The sequence below is a fragment of the Euleptes europaea genome, chromosome 11 (genome assembly GCF_029931775.1).
Source record: "Euleptes europaea isolate rEulEur1 chromosome 11, rEulEur1.hap1, whole genome shotgun sequence".
Taxonomy (NCBI): Eukaryota; Metazoa; Chordata; class Lepidosauria; order Squamata; family Sphaerodactylidae; genus Euleptes; species Euleptes europaea.
The window spans coordinates 21,142,487-21,162,493 of record NC_079322.1 but is presented as its reverse complement, the minus strand read 5'-3'; the positions used below and the strand labels follow the sequence as shown (position 1 = coordinate 21,162,493).

The 20,007-nt window shown below is 44.5% G+C and overlaps 1 protein-coding gene across 1 annotated transcript in view; it reads right to left on the bottom strand.

The window, feature by feature from the left end:
* Positions 1 to 1,963: 1,963 nt before the first annotated feature.
* The window catches only part of AMPH (amphiphysin), a 120,836-nt gene continuing 102,792 nt past the window's right edge, over positions 1,964 to 20,007 (bottom strand). Inside the window, exons 18-23 of the mRNA XM_056857252.1 lie at positions 18,576 to 18,707; positions 12,541 to 12,597; positions 7,386 to 7,547; positions 5,280 to 5,528; positions 3,833 to 3,931; positions 1,964 to 2,071 (exon numbers count right to left, since the gene is read on the bottom strand). Coding sequence (XP_056713230.1) covers positions 1,964 to 2,071; positions 3,833 to 3,931; positions 5,280 to 5,528; positions 7,386 to 7,547; positions 12,541 to 12,597; positions 18,576 to 18,707 — 807 coding nt within the window. The remainder of the gene's footprint in view (positions 2,072 to 3,832; positions 3,932 to 5,279; positions 5,529 to 7,385; positions 7,548 to 12,540; positions 12,598 to 18,575; positions 18,708 to 20,007) is intronic.

Genomic DNA, 20,007 nt, shown 5'->3' with positions numbered 1-20,007 from the left:
TTTCCATATTTTGGCATTTATGCATATACATAATGAGATATTTTGGGGTTGGGACCCAAGTCTAAACACAAAATTCATTTATGTTTTATATACGTTTCATTTAGACTTATTCACATTGCGTGAATGTAATTTTAAACAACATTTTAAATCTGTGTATATTGAACCATCGAAAGGCAAACTGGCGTGCTCCTGAGGGCCTGTGAGTAATGGCTGCACGCCGGCTTAAAGTCTGCTTTTCAGGTCAGCCCGGATATTGGATGTCCCGATAAGGGATACTCAACCTGTAGATGCATCAGCAGTCTTTGGAGGGCGCTTCCCTATATGCAAAAAGCAGCAGTCGGGAGAAGCGCTGGGACTTCTTGTGGAGCTGATCAAAGGTTTTATTTTGAATGACACAACACTGAAAAACAAAGAGTTACAGATGACTTTTTGATACAGGGTACATCTTTTTTTTTTTTACTTTCAAGGGATCTTTAAAAGGTGCGCTGCATAAATACATATAGTGAAAATATATTGTGTTCATATTCATCCTTCTCAGACTAGAATCACATTTGTTCATTCTGCCAATTAATTTTGAAAATAAAATAAGCGTCACAACCCCCCCCCCTTCAACTGAAGTATCTCATCCTTAGCTGTAGCAGTTGGTAATACAGAGGTGACTGAGCCATGCCTTCTCCGGTGTTTGTTCATTTTAAATAGCAGCTTAGAATGTGAGCTTTGGATAACTCGCTTGTCATCTCAGAATGATAATTTTCATCACAAAAGGCAGATATCATCGTCTAATGTTTTGGCAATGGAGCGGCTGGTTTCCCATTGGGAAAGGAATTCTACACTGAATGCCAGACAATAAGAACAAAATGCCTGCATGAGCAATACTACGTCAAGGAACTACAATGAAGGGGGACGATATGTGTCAATGCATCTGCATCGGTGTTGGCCTATGGCTGGGCAGCTCTTCCTCCAGTCCAGAGCACGTCCCGAGTCTTCGTATCCCTAGCTGGGCTTTCCCCTCTTGTCTGCTAAGTAGTCAAGAGTCTAGGCCTGCTTGTACGTTGTACACATTAATACATGAATCAGACCCTTGGTCCATCAAAGTCAGTATTGTCTACTCAGACTGGCAGCGGCTCTCCAGGGTCTCAGGCAGAGGTCTTGCACATCACCTACTTGCCTAGTCCCTTTAACTGGAAATGCTGGGGATTGAACCTGGGACCTTCTGCAAGCCAAACAGATGCTCTACAAACTGAGCCACAGCTGTAGCCAGACCCAGACTTTTGGGTCTTCCAGCTCCTTTCCTGGTTTGCTACCACTCTTGAAGCCCATGTCATTTGTCAGATACGTTGCTGGTAGGCTACCGATGATCTTTATGCACTGCTCTATATACACATACAATACATCTGCGTGCATGTGTGTGTATATACGTATAGGTATATATAGCGTTATATATATTTATGTAAGTTTGAAAAGAACACTGGAAAACTTTGCGGCAGATTTCTTTCCCCCAAACATTGAAAATCAGAATAGATGGACCTCATTACTACAAGATTACTAGTAAAAATCTTCTGCAGTGCAGCAACAATACAATTACACTTAGTGCAGAGAAGTTAAGGTTCCGGTATTGAGGAGGCTACTCAGATTTGCATGGGGAAAGGATCAAATTACAGGATCACCATAGCTCAGACGAAAAATACAAACAAACCTGTTGCCACGTATATTTGAACAAAGAAGGACAATTTTTCCCCCACGCGTTGCTTCAGAATATGCTAGCTTTTTAACGTCTTGCTGTCATGCTCATTTGATATGCGTCGTCCAGGTTTTATTTATTTTTTTGTTTCGTTTTTTGGGGTCTGGCACCAGTCTGTAAACCGGGACGGCTCAACTATAAAGTTGGGCGCCTGCGCATTGGAAAGGTTGGAAATGCAGGGGCCGAGCTTCTTACGGTCGCTCTTCACGCCTGAGCTGAGAACTAGTCCAAGCAACGGGTGAAATTCTTGGGGAAGAGTCCCTTACAAGCAGTTGCATCTCTGTACTGAAGCCATTCCGATTCCTTAATGCCCGTTAACCAGCCAGCCTCCTGCAAAAGGAGAAGGAGAAAAGGGCAACCGTCAGACATTAGATGCTAATACTGTAAGAACTTTTTCGCTGAGGGTTGGCAAAGCTGGAGGAAGAAGGAGGCATCATTGTGCTGGGATCAGCTGGCGGGTAAGAGATTCCAAACAGATAAAAGAAAGTATTTCTTCACACAATGCATAGTTAAATTGTGGAACTCCCTGCCCCAGGATGTGGTGATGGCTGCCAACTTGGAACGGACAAGTTCATGGAGGAGAGGGCTAATTATGGCTATTAGTCAAAATGGATACTAGTCATGATGCATACCTATTCTCTCTAGTATCAGAGGAGCATGCCCGTTATATTAGGTGCTTTGGAACACAGGCAGGATGCTGCTGCAGTCGTCTTGTTTGTGGGCTTCCTAGAGGCACCTGGTTGGCCACTGTTGATATTGATGCATATGCATCATACAGATAGAGTCTCTTTGTTTGCTCTTGCTGCAAAGAAAATAAGGTCTAACGTATCAGAATAAGCAGCTACTTTTCTTTTAAATTGAAATGTTTTAGTATATCCCACTAATATTTTACTTGCTAATCTATTGTATTTGTATTTTATTTATTTGTTTTAGCAAATTGTGATAGCCAATGGTAATATACAATAAAATTTTCATTCAGTGGTTGGCCACTGTGTGAAAAGACTGCTGGGCTTGATGGACGTTGGCCTGATCAAGGATGGCCTTTCTTATGTTCTTATGGTCCAGCTCCACCTCTTCCTCCCACCTTCATGGATGAAGCCACCAAGGGGAGGGGAGACAGATGCTAGGGAGCCTTCTACTATGCCTAGCTCCCGCTGACAGTCCCCTTCCCAGCTAGGGGTAGGAGCAGCAGCAGCCAGACATAACACCATTGTGCCTGGACCAAGAACTCACTGAGATCCCCCCCCCCACAAGCAGCCTTTTAAATTGATGTTTCTTTGTCACTGCTTCCTTTGAGAACAGTTTTTTGGGGGCTGAAACAAAATACAATCGTCATAGTTTCTCTAATGCTGGCAGCTTTTTATGTTGCTTTTGTTCTGTGGGATTGTTTTTATGGTGGAGAGTTTTTAAAGGGATGAATGTTAAACCACCTCAAATACTGGAAAGGTAGGACACAAATATTTTTAACAAAATAATGCTTTTTAAAAATTCCATCAAGAATCATAGAGTTGGAAGGGACCACCAGGGTCATCTAGTCCACCCCCCTGCACAATGCAGGAAATTCACAACTACCTTCCCCTTACACCCCTAGTGACCCTTGCTCCATGGCCAGGGGTCCATGTCACTGGGAAGTGTGTGTGTGTGGGGGGGAGAGTTACAGCCTGTGCAGAGATAAGTGATATTTTAAGTTCAGGACTCATCTTTTCCATTCCATTTACACTTTCCCCCCTTTACAGAATTCCGAACCAAAGTACAATAAACGTTTTATGGCACTGCCATTAGTCATTTAAACAGCATTACTCAATTCACTGCAGGAAATTAGTTTTTATTTCAGATTTCCGCTCTTTTGCTACGACAGAGTATCATGGCTACCCCTTTGCATTCCTCTGGCACTGCCAGTCCAAAGTAATATTTTGCCACGTGCAAGGACAGTGTAATGGGTGGAAACATGAGAACGTGGCCAAAGCATCTGGCATTTAGCAACACAGGTATGACTAAAGCAAAACAAAGTGGGTTTATTAGTATTATTTTAAATCATATTCTAATGTGACTTGGGGCATGGTTTTTTTTTGTTTGGTTGGTTGCTGTTACCTGATCAGCTGCTGTTGATGGGACTACTAATATGACATCTCCACTCGTCAAGTTCAGCTCATCATTATTAGCTGCCTCAAAATCATGTAGCGCTTCAACCTGCATAGCAGAAAACAAGCAGGTGTCATTGGGACGATGGCAGGTTTTCTCACAGCATGTGTATTTCACCCAAGTTGACACTCAAGGGTAGTGCGCTGCTCAGAAGTCTCTTTTCTTTCGAATGCCCTCGCTGTCCCCGAAGACAGTTATTTGTTCGCGTGGTTTTCTAATTCTGTAATTCTAATATTAGTGCATTACCGTTGCCCTGGTTTATACTGTTGGACTGAATTATTTTCTCTGTTTTTTAAGCTGCTTTAACGTCTCAGTGAGAAAGGCGGACTGTACGCCAAGTATTCAACTACTGCTCTTGCTGCTGTGGTTTTTTGCAGGCAGTGCGCGCACACGCGGGCACAGCTTCACAAAAAGGACAAAAATGTGCTTTAAAAAAGTTTCTCATGCTTGCAAAATCAAGGAGCCCAAAGAGACCAGTCAAACGTATAGCCATGTACTTTTTAGATGTCCCCTCTATAAGTCAATATTATTGACCCTTTGATTAAGGAAATGGGCTCTGGTGATGAGGATGAATGGACCAAAAGGTTTCTTCTGGCAGACAGCTCACCAATCACCACCCAGGTTGCAAAATATTGTGCAGCAGCAATGAAGCTACGTTGCCTTAATGTACTTCCTTAATCTGTGGAAATGTAAAATTGGGTGATTCCTAATTTTGTTGGCCCTGGTTGTAAACATCTACTCTGTATGGTCAGTTTCTGCTTTATCTGTTTTATCTGGCATACTAGCGGCAAATAACATTTATACATATCAATCACAGATTATATTATATATATTAATCACAGGTTGATGTACACACAACTGGAAGCGTTGTTAATTCTGTATCAGGTAAACATATCTCATGAGGTTTATTTCTGGATAACTTTCTGTATTTATGACCACTGAGGAAAGCCTATTCTGTCCGAAACATGTCTGGTCTAGTTTTGGTGCCAGTAGCACCTTAAAGACGAACAAAATTTCTGGCAGGATATGAGCTTTCGTGAGCCACAGCTCACTTCTTCAGATACAGCTAGAATGTGAGTCCATCTATCCTTAAGTAGAGAAGTAGAGAAGTTGGATAGATGGACTCACATTCTAGCTGTATCTGAAGAAGTGAGCTGTGGCTCACGAAAGCTCATACCCCGCCAGAAATTTTGTTAGTCTTTAAGGTGCTACTGGACTCTTGCTCTTTACTATTGCTAGTGACGGACTAACACGGCTACCCATCATGATCTATCTGAATTCTCTATGTTGAAGAAACATGGAGGAAAAACAGGTTGGAAAGTCCTTTATGTTTCTTCATCTACATTCAGTAACCCAATGCTGAGGTGAAATGCAACTGGCAAAGACTGAAGGAAACCTTGAAGAGGAAGCCCGGTGGCATGCAGTCTTCTGTTGCTACAGCCTGTTCCTCAGAAGGTGCTGACGGGACGCCCTTGATGGCTGTAGGCTCACTTGCAGCCTCTGAAGGTTCGCCAGCCAGGCCTTCCATGCCCGGAGCACTGACATCTTCCATAGCATCTTTTGATTCGTTCACTACAACATCATGATCTTCTTCGTTGTTGGATGCCGGCTCTATTACCACTGAAGGAATGTTGCTGAGATTTTCCTTGGGGGAGGAAAAAAAAAAACCCACAAAGGAAGAAGAGTTGGTTTTTAAACCCCGCTTTTCTCTACCTTGAAGGAGTCTCAAAGCAGCTTACAATTGCCTTCCCTTCCTCTCCCCACAACAGACACCTTGTGAGGCAGGTGGAGCTGAGAGAGTTCGGAGAGAACTGTGACTAGCCCAAGGTCACCCAGCAGGCTTCATATGTAGGAATGGGAAACCAACCTGGTTCACCAGATTAGAGTCCACCGCTCACGTGGAGGAGTGGAGAATCAAACCCAGTTCTCCACATTAGAGTCCACCGCTCCTAACTACTACACCACGCTGGCTCTCTTAAGACCCCCTCTGTGCACATGCAATGGCCCCAATTCAAATTGAGCCCGCATGCACCTGGGAATTAAGTTCCCACTGAGGAATTCACAATCCATGTTCAATTAACAATCCTCATGGTGGACTCGAGGAGCTATGAGGAAAACATACTGTGCAGTTAGGCCTGAGAAGCTTACACACTAGGCACACTATGAGAAAGGAACCCTCCAGTCTCTCTCACAGAAGTTTCTGAACTGAGCTGTCGGTGTAGCCCATTTCCCTCTTTCAATCCCCCTCCTCCCAGGCTTCCTCAGCCACCCATGGGTACTGACTGGTTGTTACACATGCACCTATCAGGCAAAATGGGGCATTGGTGGCTGACAGAAAAGGGCAAGACCTCTACCCATCCGTCCCATCATCCAATGAAAATCCTCAGAATTTAAGAATGAATAAGGCTTGGCTTCCTGTCCTGAAAACCTCCAGACTAACAAAGACTACAGTCCACAATAGCCATGCAGATTAGCTTTGGATTTCACACATTAACAGATCACTTCAGGTTACAATGATTCCATATTAACATACCACACCCTCATTATCTTGATACTTACAGGACAATGATTAGCACATTACCTTTGATACTTTTTGCAGGACAATGATTCAGCTCAAACCCAACCCCTTTCTGACTACCATATATACTCACGTATAAGCCGAGTTTTTCAGCCCAAAAAAAGGGCTGAAGAAACCCAACTCGGCTTATACGCGGGTCAATACGGTAGGGGAGGGGGAACTTACCGCCGCCGGCCTGCGCACCTTCCCTGTGGCCTGGGAGCGGCCAGCGGGACCTTCCTGCGTGCAGGCAGGTCCCCGCTGCTGCCCCCGCCGCCGGCCCGCGCTCAGGGAGGGTGCCACCGCCACCTCCAGCTGATCAGCGGGCCTCGTCCTGCCGCCTCTCCCGGTAAGTAGGGGGTTCAGGAGCTCTTCCCCCTCCCCCCTAGGATGGCGCTGGGGTGGGGGTGGGTCTGGAGGGCCCGGGAGGGGGTGGCTCTGGGGTCGGGGTGGGTCTGGAGGGCCTGGGAGGCCGGGCGGGAGGGCGACCTGGGGCAGGGGCGTTGTATAAGCCGGCCCTCGGCTTATACGCGGGTGCCTAAGTTTTCCTCATTTTTGGGGTGAAATTAGGCACCTCGGCTTATATGCGGGTCGGCTTATACACGAGTATATACGGTATATATTACTCTTCCTACACCCTTGACACTGAGAGGCACTGTCCTTCAGTGTTACTCCTCTGAAGATGCCTGCCACAGCTGCTGGTGAAACGTCAGGAAAGAAAATACCAAGACCACGGTCACACAGCCCGGATAACCTACAAGAACCAATGAACTCTGACCGTGAAAGCCTTCGACAATATTTTAAAATCCTCAGAACTCCTTGGGGAAAGCAAAGGCGTTCATGGTATAAAACCAATATAGGTTTAGTATAGTGGACCGCATGACTGGGAACATACCAGCTCCTGCAAAACAAAACAAAAGCCCAGAAGAACTCTCTTGGCTTTACCTGAGACACCTCTGCTTCTTTTCCTTCAGTGTCCGGTTTGTCACGGCCACCAACTTCTTCTTCTGTTTCAGTGACAACAGCAACTTCACTGCCTTCAATTATGGGAGCCATACTGACACTCTCGGGTACAGCCGGGCTTTCCACGACAGAATCCATCTGTAACTAACACAAGAACCACAACATTCTTCTTATGGATCCTTTGGGATAGGACCAAAGCGCACAACAGAAGCACCTTTTCAGAGGAACGTAGGTATTCGCAGCTCCTAGGACAGATGCTACTGCATTTCTGTGTCTCCAGTCTGAGGAAAGCAAGGCTCACCATTGCCCCGTAGTCCTTCTAATGCCACTATCCTGATTTACAGGATGGTGTAAGGACTTTGGTTAGATGAGCCCCATGGCACAGAGTGGTAAGTTGCATTACTGCAGTCAAAAGCTCTGCTCAGAACCTGAGTTCGATCTCGGCAGAAGTCGGTTTCAGGTGTCTGGTTCGACGTTGACTCAGCCTTCCATCCTTTTGAGGTTGGTGAAATGACTACCCAGCTCGCTGGGGGTAAAGTGTAAACAACTGGGAAAGGCAATGGCAAACCATCCTGTAGACTTAGTCTGCCTAGTAAACGTCGGGATGTGACGTCACTTCATGAGTCAGGAATGACCCAGTGCTAACACAGGGGACTACCTTTACCTTTAAGGACCTTGGTTAGGGAAAGAGAAGGACTGGGGTGGGATGGGCTGGTGGCTGACCCTTTCAATGTGGGCTTGAGGGTTCCAGAAGATTTTGCGGGTCCATGGGAAGAAACTGTGGGAAAGTATCTCCTGACTCAGTCCATTATGAGTGAAAATGGCTTACTGGAAGAACAATCAGTTTTTACCTTGCCACAGCAAGCTTGCTGGGAAAGGGCTGCAGCAACTGTCTGCTCCAGCAACCTCCAATGTGGCAACCATGGGAACTATGGTACCCATTTGCTTCTACCACAAAGTGCCTCTTTCTCAAAGCAAAGAGTAATACCTGGCTTTTTTCTATTTTACTGGAGTCTCCAGGAGACATTACAAAATCGCTGCCTCCATCATAGGAGAATACTTGGCCTGGAGCCTTCCAATATTTTCTGATTTCCCCCCCCCCAATCACAGCAGCCATCTTTATATTGTCGCGCCTTCTATGGCAGCCATTTTCTGATGACACTCCCTACTCTTTCTCAAAATTCCAAAAGTGCCCACAGGCTCAACAATATTGGGGTACTGAGACTGCCATTTGCTTTTATTTTTGGTACCCCTCTAGCTCATTTATCAAGAACTGAACCTGCACTTATGTACAAACCCTCTCAGGCCTGGTCTACCGGGAATGACATGGCAGAATGGAGTGTGCCAATTCACTCTGCATGTGAGTGTATTCTAGTTTCTGAATATTCCTCTAAAAAATAAAAAAGGTCAAGGTCCCCTGCGCAAGCACCGAATCATTCCTGACCCATGGGGTGACGTCACATCCCAACTTTTCCAAGGCAGACTTTGTTTGTAGGGTGGTTTGCCAGTGCCTTCCCAGTCATCTTCCCTTTACCCCCAGCAAGCTGGGTACTCATTTCACCGACCTCGGAAGGATGGAAGGCTGAGTCAACCTTGAGGCGGCTACCTAAAACCGACTTCCGTCGGGATCAAACACAGGTTGTGAGCAGAGCTTGGACTGCAGTACTGCAGCTTAACAGTCTGCGCCACAGGGCTCCTGAATATTCCTCTACTGAAGGACAATCTAGGCAAATAGAAAGCTATACAGTGGGGAAAAAGATTTATCCCACTTCTTTGCCCATCATTCTGGTTTTCTATTTGCAATGAGTTTATTCTTTAACAGAGGAGAGTATTCAAATATGTGATTTCACACCTGCAGCCTGCAATGGTGGAGTCCATTCTGCCACCTTGTCCTGATGCATATGTAGACCAGGTCTCAAGGTAGGCTGATCAGAAATGTGCAAAGCAGAGCCACTGCTCACCTACAGAAAAAGTGATCACTGCAAGGAAGAGCCAGATTAATGCTAATGGAACTGGCCAAGTGGGCCACATGTTGCTAGATAGATACACTGATTGGTTTAAGAGTTTTACCAGAGCTTTGTTGAGTGAACAAAAATGCTGAATGTCTACTGGTGTCTAACAAACAGATGGACTTTCAGACTGATTCATTTGATGAATGTAGGGTTGAGTGACGTCTGGCCCATGAGAATGAGCCATTAGAGATCAAAACAGATGTGGTGTATATTGTCTCCTCTAAGCAACACTGGTCAACAGAGTCAGTTCATGCAGCTGTGAGTAATCAGATGGTAAGGGAAAGCAAGAGGTTGTTAGCATCATGTGTGAAATGGCGTCATCTAGACCAGCATCAGAACTGACAATCGTTACACATGCATCTTACGTGACAATGAAATGTACAGGAATCAGTGACTAGTGCTATGGACAACACAGGAAAGCACAGGTCTATTGGGTTTTTCAGTACTCTAATGCCCTCAAAACAATAATGAAATAAAAGGGCTATTTATTCATTTGATGTCACCTGTATCCCAGCCCCCCACCCAATTCTCCAAAGGCTGGAAAAAATGTATTGTCCCCCTTTTCTCCCAAGGCTCTTTTTCAATTGTTCTGAGAGAAAATTTGAAAATTCAGGGGAACACTGAAAGTAAACTCCTATGAAATATTTTCTCTTTTACAATAAGTACATTGCTTCTTGATGCAAGGTTTTTCATGCTCAAAATGAGGACTTTCCTCATTTTTCCAATGCAAAAAACTGGGAAATGTTAGGGAGCGCTAAAAAAAAAATGCCAAGGAAAAACCTTGTCTTTCATTAATATCAAATGTCCAGCATGAAAAACATTTCATTAATATCAAATATATACCATGAAAAGGTCTGAAAACCTCTATTTTTCAGAGCACTAGAAAAAATAACTCTTATACTGTAGATATATACAATATTTTCAAGATTTTTTTGTTTAAATGTAAATTTTGGCAACAACTAATATTCTGTAATGTATTTGATGATAATACATTATTAAATAGTTCAGTGTTTTAGATGTTATATCATTTAGCTTAATATCCAGACCTGCTGGCAGGTGAGTTTCTGACCAAATAGTACACTTTCATATGTTTACCAAGTAATGTATTTTCTACCTTCAGCTTTTATTATTTTCCTGTCTCTCAGATGGCAAAAAATAAACATACATGTACTATGATAGCATAAGGGGGCAGCAGTTTGCAACTCATTCTCAAGAACTGGTTATACTTGCAATTTTTTTTAAATAAAAAAGATAATTGCATTTTTAAATTTTGTAAATATGCTAAATGGTACAATTTTACACGCTGACTACGTTATAAATGATGTGTTTTATTTTGTTCAACCAGCAAAATAAATTTTGATAGGAAAGTAAGGATTGTTTATATTTTAGTTTTCCCCATAATTTCTAGGTTCCCCCCTCCCATGGCTTCAAAATGTGTGGAATTTATCCTCAAATGATGGTTCATTTTTATTGAATGGTTTTAATTCTGACATGTTCTCAGCCTCCTCGGGCAGACATGTAGAGTCGGAGCTAAGAATGTTTTGATATTTGTCATAAAGCTCAGTGCCTCTCAGCTGTCTGATTATATATTGCAAACAATTCCTATATGCTGTTTTCATCTGGCTCACCTTCTATATTCTCAAGGACCACTTGGATCTCTAGACCAAAGCTTCTTAAACTGTGGATCGCAACCCCATACGGCAGGGGTGGAGAACCTTTTGTCTGCCAAGGGCCATTTGGATATTTAAAACATCATTCGCGGGCCGCACATTCTGGCCCTGTCCCCTATAACCCCTCCATTGTTGCCACTTCCATCCCCAGCCCTCTTGTAGTACAGAGGGAATACGTTTCTCCACGCCCTGGGTGGGAAAGGGTTAAAACAGTTTCTTGGGCAGTCCTAGCAGCTCCATAGCTAATGACTCTTCTGCAAGGGGGAAAGAAGGTTCCTTTTCTCGGCAAAACAAACTCACATCCACCTTGACTAGAGGCTATTCCTGTCCATGGGACGGGGTGAATCGCCAGTTTTAGATCCTTCTGAGCTAGAGATCTGCCAGGATCCACAAAGGGCCAGACCAAATGATTTAGTGGGCCTTATACGGCCCCCGGGCCTGACGTTCCCCACTCCTGCCATACAGGGTCGTGTAACTGAATGTGGGGGTTGAGAAAAATTTGGCAACTGTAAAAGGTTTCTTTATGATTTATTATCAGTAAATGTTTGATTTGTATACCTATTTTATATACCTATATACCTGGGGTCGCGTAAAAATTTCTCGGGCGAAAAGGGGTCACGAGTGGAAAAAGTTTAAGAAGCCCTGCTCTAGACGGCAGTTTCCGGCTAGCGAATTACATACAAAAGCCCAGAGAGAGATGCCAACATTTAAGTGTGGAATATCTCTATGTCCTACAACGGTTGAAAGCCTGTTGGTCATGCTGCTTGGAATAATCTTGTTACCTAGATCTTGCCTATGATCCGCTGGCCATAAGTGAACAATTAATAGCACACAGCAAAGGCCCTTGCACTACCAAGTCCACAGAGTATATCAGTCACAATCAGCTTGACCATAATTAACCACCATTTCCTTCTTCGGTTGGGTCCTAGGCCCCTGCCTAGCAAGGACATCAGACAGACAGATGGACTTCAGATTTCAACATCTCATTTGTTTTGTTTTTGAGCCACAATGCAGCCAATTGGGGGGGGGGGTTCACCACCAACTTAAGCAGTCACCTGCCATGCCCATGCAACCAATTGGTTATTCTAGTTTTAATTCTATCAGTTGCGAAATGCAGAAACAAATGTCTAGGCTAGACAGAGAAAGGATCTATTCGGGCAGCCTATTCCTGAAGGGGGCGGGGTGGATGTGCGGCGGCCAGGAGGGGCACAGCCGCGGCGCCCCCACATAGGCTTCCCGGCTGCTGTGGAGAAAATAAAACACTGGAGCATTCCTTCATTCCAAGGAGCCTTCCACTGGAAGAAAGCTGCTTGGGATGAAGGAAGGCTACCCAAATTTGGTTTTGAGTCCAGAAGTAGGGTACAACTCCTTACCTTTGGCTATAGATGAAACCACAGTATAACCATGCTCCCTAAGCATCCTCTCTGATGCTCCCAGTGCGCCGTTCATACATACCTCACACTCTTTCTCTGCATATTCCGTTGTCTCCTGCACCCCTGCCTCTACAGCATCCTTCATAAAATCAGAAATAAGATTATAGCACTGATGTAAGGCTTTTCACAAGAGCAAGATCAGCATACTTAGTGCAGCATGAAAATGCGGGGAAGGGAAGAGACTCTACAGCGGAGATAACAAAGCAGGTGTTGTTGAGAGCTGTGATACAATGGAGGCAGGTTCAAATGCCATCAGACCAAAGGCAAAAAGAACAAGAAAGGGGGGAAAAAAGGATGATTTGTTCCATGAAGATGATGGTGGTAGCAGCAGTGAATGCCATTGCAAAGCATACTAAAATGTCTACTGGTTAGTTCGGGTTCCGGTTGAACTGAGAGCAGCATTGCGACTGAGCTCCGCTCTGCTGAGCATTTACTCTACTTTTATTTTAGCCCTTTGCCTTTGTTTAGACTATTATTTTATTGTTTTAGTGCCCAGCCGGCTGGCTGGTTCCTATAAATCTTTTTTCCCCTTGCCCCTGCAGGCTTGACAAGTTTGTTGTTGAGTTCGTCACTGAGGCAGAAAATGTCTACTATTTTTATAACAGATGGGACAACTCCTGATTTCAAAATGAAGAAGAAGAAGAGTTGGTTTTTATACCCTGTTGTTGTTTTTTATCTACCTTTAAGAAATCTCAAATCACCTTCCCTTCCCCTCCCCACAACAGACACCATGTGAGGTAGGTGAGGCTGAGAGAGTTCGGAGAGAACTGTGACTAGCCCAAGGTCACCCAGCTGGCTTCATGTGTGGGAGTGGGGAATCAAACCCAGTTCTCCCAATTAGAGTCCATCGCTCTTAACCACGATACCACGCCGGCTCTCAGGTAAACATCAGGTACCTAGTTACAAACTGGCAATCATTGCTGGTGCCTAGAAATCTGGAATATTTATTGTGGACTTCAAGACTAGTCACCAAAATTGTGATTCCAACTCTGAAAAGTGGGTGCTGACAACTAGAAGTCTGAATTACTTTTCCAACCTTTTATTAAAGGACTTGAATTGTTTGAAACCGCTTCTCGACCTAACAACGAACAGATTCACCGGCCTACATTTGGTTGTCGACAACACATTTAACATGGCTTTATCCCCACCTTTCCCCCTAAAAGAGGGGCACAAAGCGGCGTAACAATTATGAATCAGCGTATAAGGTATTTCAAACCAATATGACAGTCGGAGCCACAATGCCCCAGTCCATAGCTATTTGTAACACAAGGAAAACAAGACAACCCTCTCTGGCCTCCCGTCCAACATTCAATAAAATTAATCAGCAGTTCAGCATGCAGCTCAACAGAAAAAACTGTGCAACAAAAACGTTTGACAGCATGCCTTCCAAAAGCCGCTAATTCTGTATTCGGGCTCCCTCCTTCAGTTTGTGCAAGGTATGGAAAGTGAAGACTTGCTGCTTTGAAGCAAGCTGCGGTTTGTTGTGACATTCACACTGTGTCGCCCTGTGGTTTGTTCTCTTGCTTACAGCCCAGGATTCGCAACCACCGTTACCGAGGCATGCTCCCGCCAAATTATCACTGCGGTGCGACCAATTTCAACGGCAGAAGTGAAGCGCGTGTCTCACTTTCCCGCTGAAACCCAGGGGACGTCGGTGTGCTTAGCTTTGCCTGAACGGTGCCTTTCAAGATATACCCAGACAGCCAATGTCTGCCACACTTTGATAGCATGGCTGTATGATACCCTGTAAAAAAAATGATCTGTTCACAAATGGAAAGTACGTGACTTGAATTTTGAGTCTGGAGTGACTTTCAGAACTGGGACCGGAACGGCCATCTCCCCAAATTTCTAATTCCTTCCCAGAAAAGAATTCCGTTGGCTGAAACCCAAAGCTTCCTTTTTCATAAAGGGATGTTGGCTCCGAAACTTTATATACCATTTAAAATGTAATCTGCTAGACTTGCCTGCCGTTGCATCATAAGCCTGAAACGTGTCCAGATGCCAGGCCAACTCCACTGCTGTCGGCCGCGTTGCTACGAAAACCCCTCACGGCTTTATCCCATTAAAAATTATAGCGTTATATAACTCTCCATTTTCACATTATTAATCCCCTTTTGGAGTTGCCACATCTGATTTCTTGGACTATCCTTATTTACTCTTCCGGTTGTTCACTGCATAAATACGTCTCTGGAAACCTTTACAATACCAGAGTCAGTTTCATGTAAAAATGTGCATGGACGCAGACATCTGAACGATACTGGTTTATATTAAGCAAACCAACAGAGACCTTATTTCTCCGAAATCCCAGAAAAAGCATCATTCTAAGATCTAAACTAGATGTTGTTGGAGCCAAGCCCATCCCTTCTCCTCATTCTAGGGTTGCCAACCTCCAGATACTAGCCGGAGATCTCCTGCGATTACAGCTAATTTCCAGTTCACCTGGAGAAAATGGCCCCTTTGGCCATTGGACAGTATGGCGTTAAAGTCCCTCCCCTTCCCAAACCCCATCCTCCTCAGGCTCCGCCCCTAAAACCTCCTGCCAGTGGCGAAGGGGGACCTGGCAACCCTACCTCATTCCCCCCTGTGGTAATTAGCACCACAACGCATGGACACCACCAACCACGAGTTCCCCCCCCCCCAACCAGCTCTTGACCACTGATTGTAGTATTCAGGAAGCTTGTAGCATGGTAACATCACATCACATATTTAATAGGGCTAAATGTTATTTTTTTTGGGGGGGGAACAGAGGTGGAGAAGCAGGGCTTCCATGTTTGGTGACTACTGCCCAGCTCTGGTAATGCCTAGTTTCAGCCTGATGAAGGGGGGAGAAATCTTATTCAGGTCAACCTGATGTCAAAGAGAACGTTTTGTTCTATACCACACTAAGTGAAAATGCATAGATTTGGCTTTTTAGAAAAATTACAAAGTTCTGACCAGCAGATCCCCAACTGTTCCGTGTTCGTAGGTTTCCCAAACTAATGAGCTATTCCACTATACTAAGGCCAAGTCAGAGCATTTGCTTTTATTCCCAATGACAGAGGAACATTAATTTTCACTCCACTGGAAGTCTGTAGCCTTGCCAAAGCTCAAAGGCTGTTGGATTTCTGGAGTCAGAAGCAAAGAACTACAATGTTCCTCCAGCTCTGTTGTCAGAACACACAGTAGCATCTAGACATGAACTATCCCCATGGGATGAACTACCAGTCTCTGATGTAAAATTTCCAGAGACGTCTGAATAGTGTCAACAGATATTAGCTATTTTTCAATTTCAACTCAGATCATCAAAGTCACATTACCAGAAAAAACGCCACTGGCATTAAACAGACCGGGAGCACTTTAAGGACTTCAACCTTAGGCGAAACCTTTGCTCTCCTGGGAGAAGAAAGCAGGTATGTCCTTGAAACGTACAAACAGCAGCAGCCCAAGGTTAACAAAGGACGTAACAAAATGCAAAGGACCAGAAACCAGAGGCTGCTGGTTCAGACAGACCCAAGCAATTTTTACTGGCCGCCTCTTGAGACTGTTAACAACCTTAACAGTGGAAAGTTTACAGCCAGAGAACATCTAACATGTATTGCTTGGCACACAGGCCCCAATGGTGCATATATTTGTTTAATTTTTAATATGTGCATCAGATCTGTAATTGACTGGGTTAAAAATACATATATAATTAACAAGTAAATCGAAGCGGTAGAAATGCAACTTGATCTGACTGCAATGCTATTAAATTGCCATCGCAATATTAGCCAGGATCCAAAGAGCCCCACGTACAATCAGAAAGCACTTCCACGGCTGAGGGAGAGCTGCCAGTTTTCCCTTCCTAATGCATCCCTTTATGCTGCATCTAAAGCTGCTTTGTGTGGGGTTTTTTTTTACTTCATTTATACTCCACCTTTCTCCCCAGAGGGAACCCAAAGTGACTTACATTATTCTATTCCCCTCCATTTTATCCTCGCAACTAGGGTTGCCAACCTCCAGGTGATGGCTGGAAATCTCTCGCTATTACAACTTATCTCCAGCCGATAGAGATCAGTTCATCTGGAGAAAATGGCCGCTTTGGCAATTAGACTCTGTGGCATTGAAGTCCCTCCCTTCTCCAAACCCCACTCTGCTCAGGCTCTGCCCCCCAAATCTCCAGGTATTTCCCAACCCAGAGCTGGCAACCCTAGTCACAAAAACCCTGTGAGGTAGGTCAGGATGAGAGCATGTGGCTGCTGGCCCAAGGTCACCTGTCAAGCTTCCATGGCAAAGTGGGAATTTGAACCTGGGTCTCCCAGATGCTAGTCGGACACTAACCACTACACATCAGCCTTCAAGAGTGGGTTTTTTGTTGGGAGTATGAGAAGCTGCAGGGGGGAAGGCAGCCAAAGGAACACCAAGGCACACAAGCAATCGCGTGCAGAGGCCTTTGACCACCATCTCTAATGCCAAACACAGCATCAGGGGTGTTTATGCTCCTGTCTCTAAGCCTGATTTGCTTATTTTCATAATGTGTTTCTATGCTACTCGTCTCCTAAGGGACCCAATGCAACTTACAGAAATTTCTAGGCCACATTAAACAACAACATTAAAATAACCAAGAAAAATAGACACAACACATGAAGCTGCCTTATACTGAATCAGACCCTTGATCCATCAAAAGTATTGTCTACTCAGACAGGCAGTGGCTCTCCAGGGTCTCAGGCAGAGGTCTTTCACATCACCTACTTGCCTGATCCCTTTAACAGGAGATGCTGGGGACTGAACCTGGGATCTTCTGCATGCCAAGCAGATGCTCTGCCACTCAGCCATGACCCCTCCCCTGGGCATGTGCTACTTCACGAAGCTGGCTATTGTAGGCTGATGCAAAGTCTTCAGTTCCAGTGTTTTCTAATGTGACCCACCAAGCATCAATGAGTCTGACAGACAGCGACATCCTAAGCAGAACAAGGCCCTTCTGAGATCCTTAACTTCAACAGACTTAGAAAGGTATAACTCTGCTGAGGAATCCCTTGCAAGTCAGTCCTTTAGATTTGAAACACTGAAATTTCTGCCGTAATGGGTAAGCTTAAGGTACCCATACACACTCTATTTCAGGCGGCCTCTTTCAGTGGCTCGTTGGTAGACACAAGTAGCCTGATAGCCCAGACTAGCCTGATCTCATCAGATCTGGGAATCTAAGCAGGGTTGGCCCAGGCTAGTACTTGGATGGGAGACCACCAAGGAATACCAGGGTAATTATGCAGAGGAAGGCACTGGCAGATCACCTCTGTTAGTCTCTTGCCTTGAAAACCCCATAAGGGGTTGCAGTAAGTTGGCTGTAACTTGATGGCACTTTACACACACAATCAAGCACACTCTTTTTAAAAATAGAAAAACAACAGTGTTTCTTGTCATCTTTCAGGCAGCCTTTTTTGGTGGCTTGTTTGTAGATACAAGTAGCCTAATAGCCCAGACCAGCCTGATCTTTTCAGAACTTGGATGCTAAGCTGGGTCAGCCCTGGTTAGTACTCGGATGTGGTGATGGCTACCAACTTGCAAGTCTTGAAGAGGGGAGTGGACATGTTCATGGAGGAGAGGGCTATCCATGGCTACCAGTCAAAATGAATACTAGTCACGATGCATACCTATTCTCTCCAGGATCAGAGGAGCATGCCTATTATATTAGGTGCTGTGGAAACTGCTGGACTTGATGGGCCTTGGTTCGATCCAGCATGGCTTTTCTTATGTTCTTATTCATACAATTCCACACATCATCTGGGAACTTGCAGCACAAAAATGTAGCTGTATCAGGGCCACCATCTTTAATGTACACAATTATTTATGACCCTCAGATAGAAACAACTTGATACAATATACCACAACAACTCATGGTAAGGATGAAATCTGACCTCTGGTCTCCATGCCCAGAACTCCATAAGGAGAGTATTCTCGGTGGCCTAGACTTTTGCCACTAATCAGTCCTGAGCGCTCCAAAATGAGATGAAAATGGACAAGATGGATGAAATGGGAGAAGGACACAAATGATGAGAGGCGGCATGGATGAGTACCGGGGCGCGTGATGTGCCATTCACTCACCACAGCTTCAGTGGGTGGCTCACCAGCCTCAACAGGCTGAGCTTCTGGCTCAGGAGCAGAAACAGCCACCTCAGGGGCACTGAGGACTTCCTCAGCCTGGACTTCTAAAGATGGAGCCTCTTCTGCCTCAGCCTTTAGTTATCATGTCCATTAAACAAAACAAAAAAAGGTAGACAAGCAAAATTCATTGAGGAACACTGCAAACTGTGGAAAGGGGATCATCACAGCCCTACAATTTGACATTTATTACCGACAAAAGCCACTGTGGATGTTCCAAGAAAAGTGGGAGAAAGAGGTCATGTCAGTGATTTGTGTATCTTGTTCACAAGCTTCAAGGTCTTTTCCAAAAGGTTAGTGGGAATGTACAGTTCTCCCTCGAGGAGGTGTATGCTCCTCCCGTGTATCAGTAGTACACTTGTTGGGGGGGGGGAGAGAAAGGAGTAAAATGTGACTCTCTTCCACTTCAGAATTGTCTGAGGACCAAACCATGCATGATGCTGGAGATCCAATTGGAAATGTCCTCCCCCCGCAAAAAAACAAAACAAAACAGGCTACTTTAAAAGCCTTGGCAGAGACAGGACAGATATTTGTATTGCACTTTTCTGCCATCCCATGTCTTAAAGGAGCCAAGAGGTGAGGATTTTTTAAACATTTATTATAGCATTAAAAAGCAAAACAATACAATCCAGTCATCCACCAAAACATATAGAACATGTAAAACATATACTATTTCCGAGCAAGCAGTTGTTTTATGAATCTCCACCATCTGATTCTAGACTTTTAAGTATATTTTCCATTCTGGAAATTGTAGGCCTCCATACTTCTTCCAAATCCTCTATGTTTTTATCATTTTGATAATAAGTCAATTTAATCAAAACATAGGTCTCTTCACTTTATCAAACCAACTAATAAAATTTGGTGAGTTTTTTCCTTTCCCACATCTAGCAAAATTTACTCTTGCTATTGTTAACATGTGGAGGAATATATTGAGATGTTTCTTCTGTAGACAATTTAATACAATTGTTTCTGGAAGAGGTGAGGATTTTTGTTTAGGAAGATGGCGCCTGGGAAGAGGGGGAAGGGTTAAACTTCTCCCACAAACCTCAATCATCCCTACCCCATTAGCTGCTTTCTGTAACTAAAATATTTGTCAGAGGAGGTGCAACGGGTCCCCAGCATCACACCTGGGTCAGTCCTCAGGAGCACGAGAAGGAGGAACATAGACCCCCCCACACACACACATCTCTCTTTCTGCTTCAAAGCAACTCCTATACTGGTGTGGTATACAAAACAGGCTTGCCCCAATAGAGGTGTAGTGGCACAGAGCCAGCTGAGAAGTGAACACAGACCTTTCCCAGTCCTACTTCCACCCTTAACTGCAGACTCATCTTTACAACAGTTCATAAAGGCACCCTTTGCATTAATAAAGCCA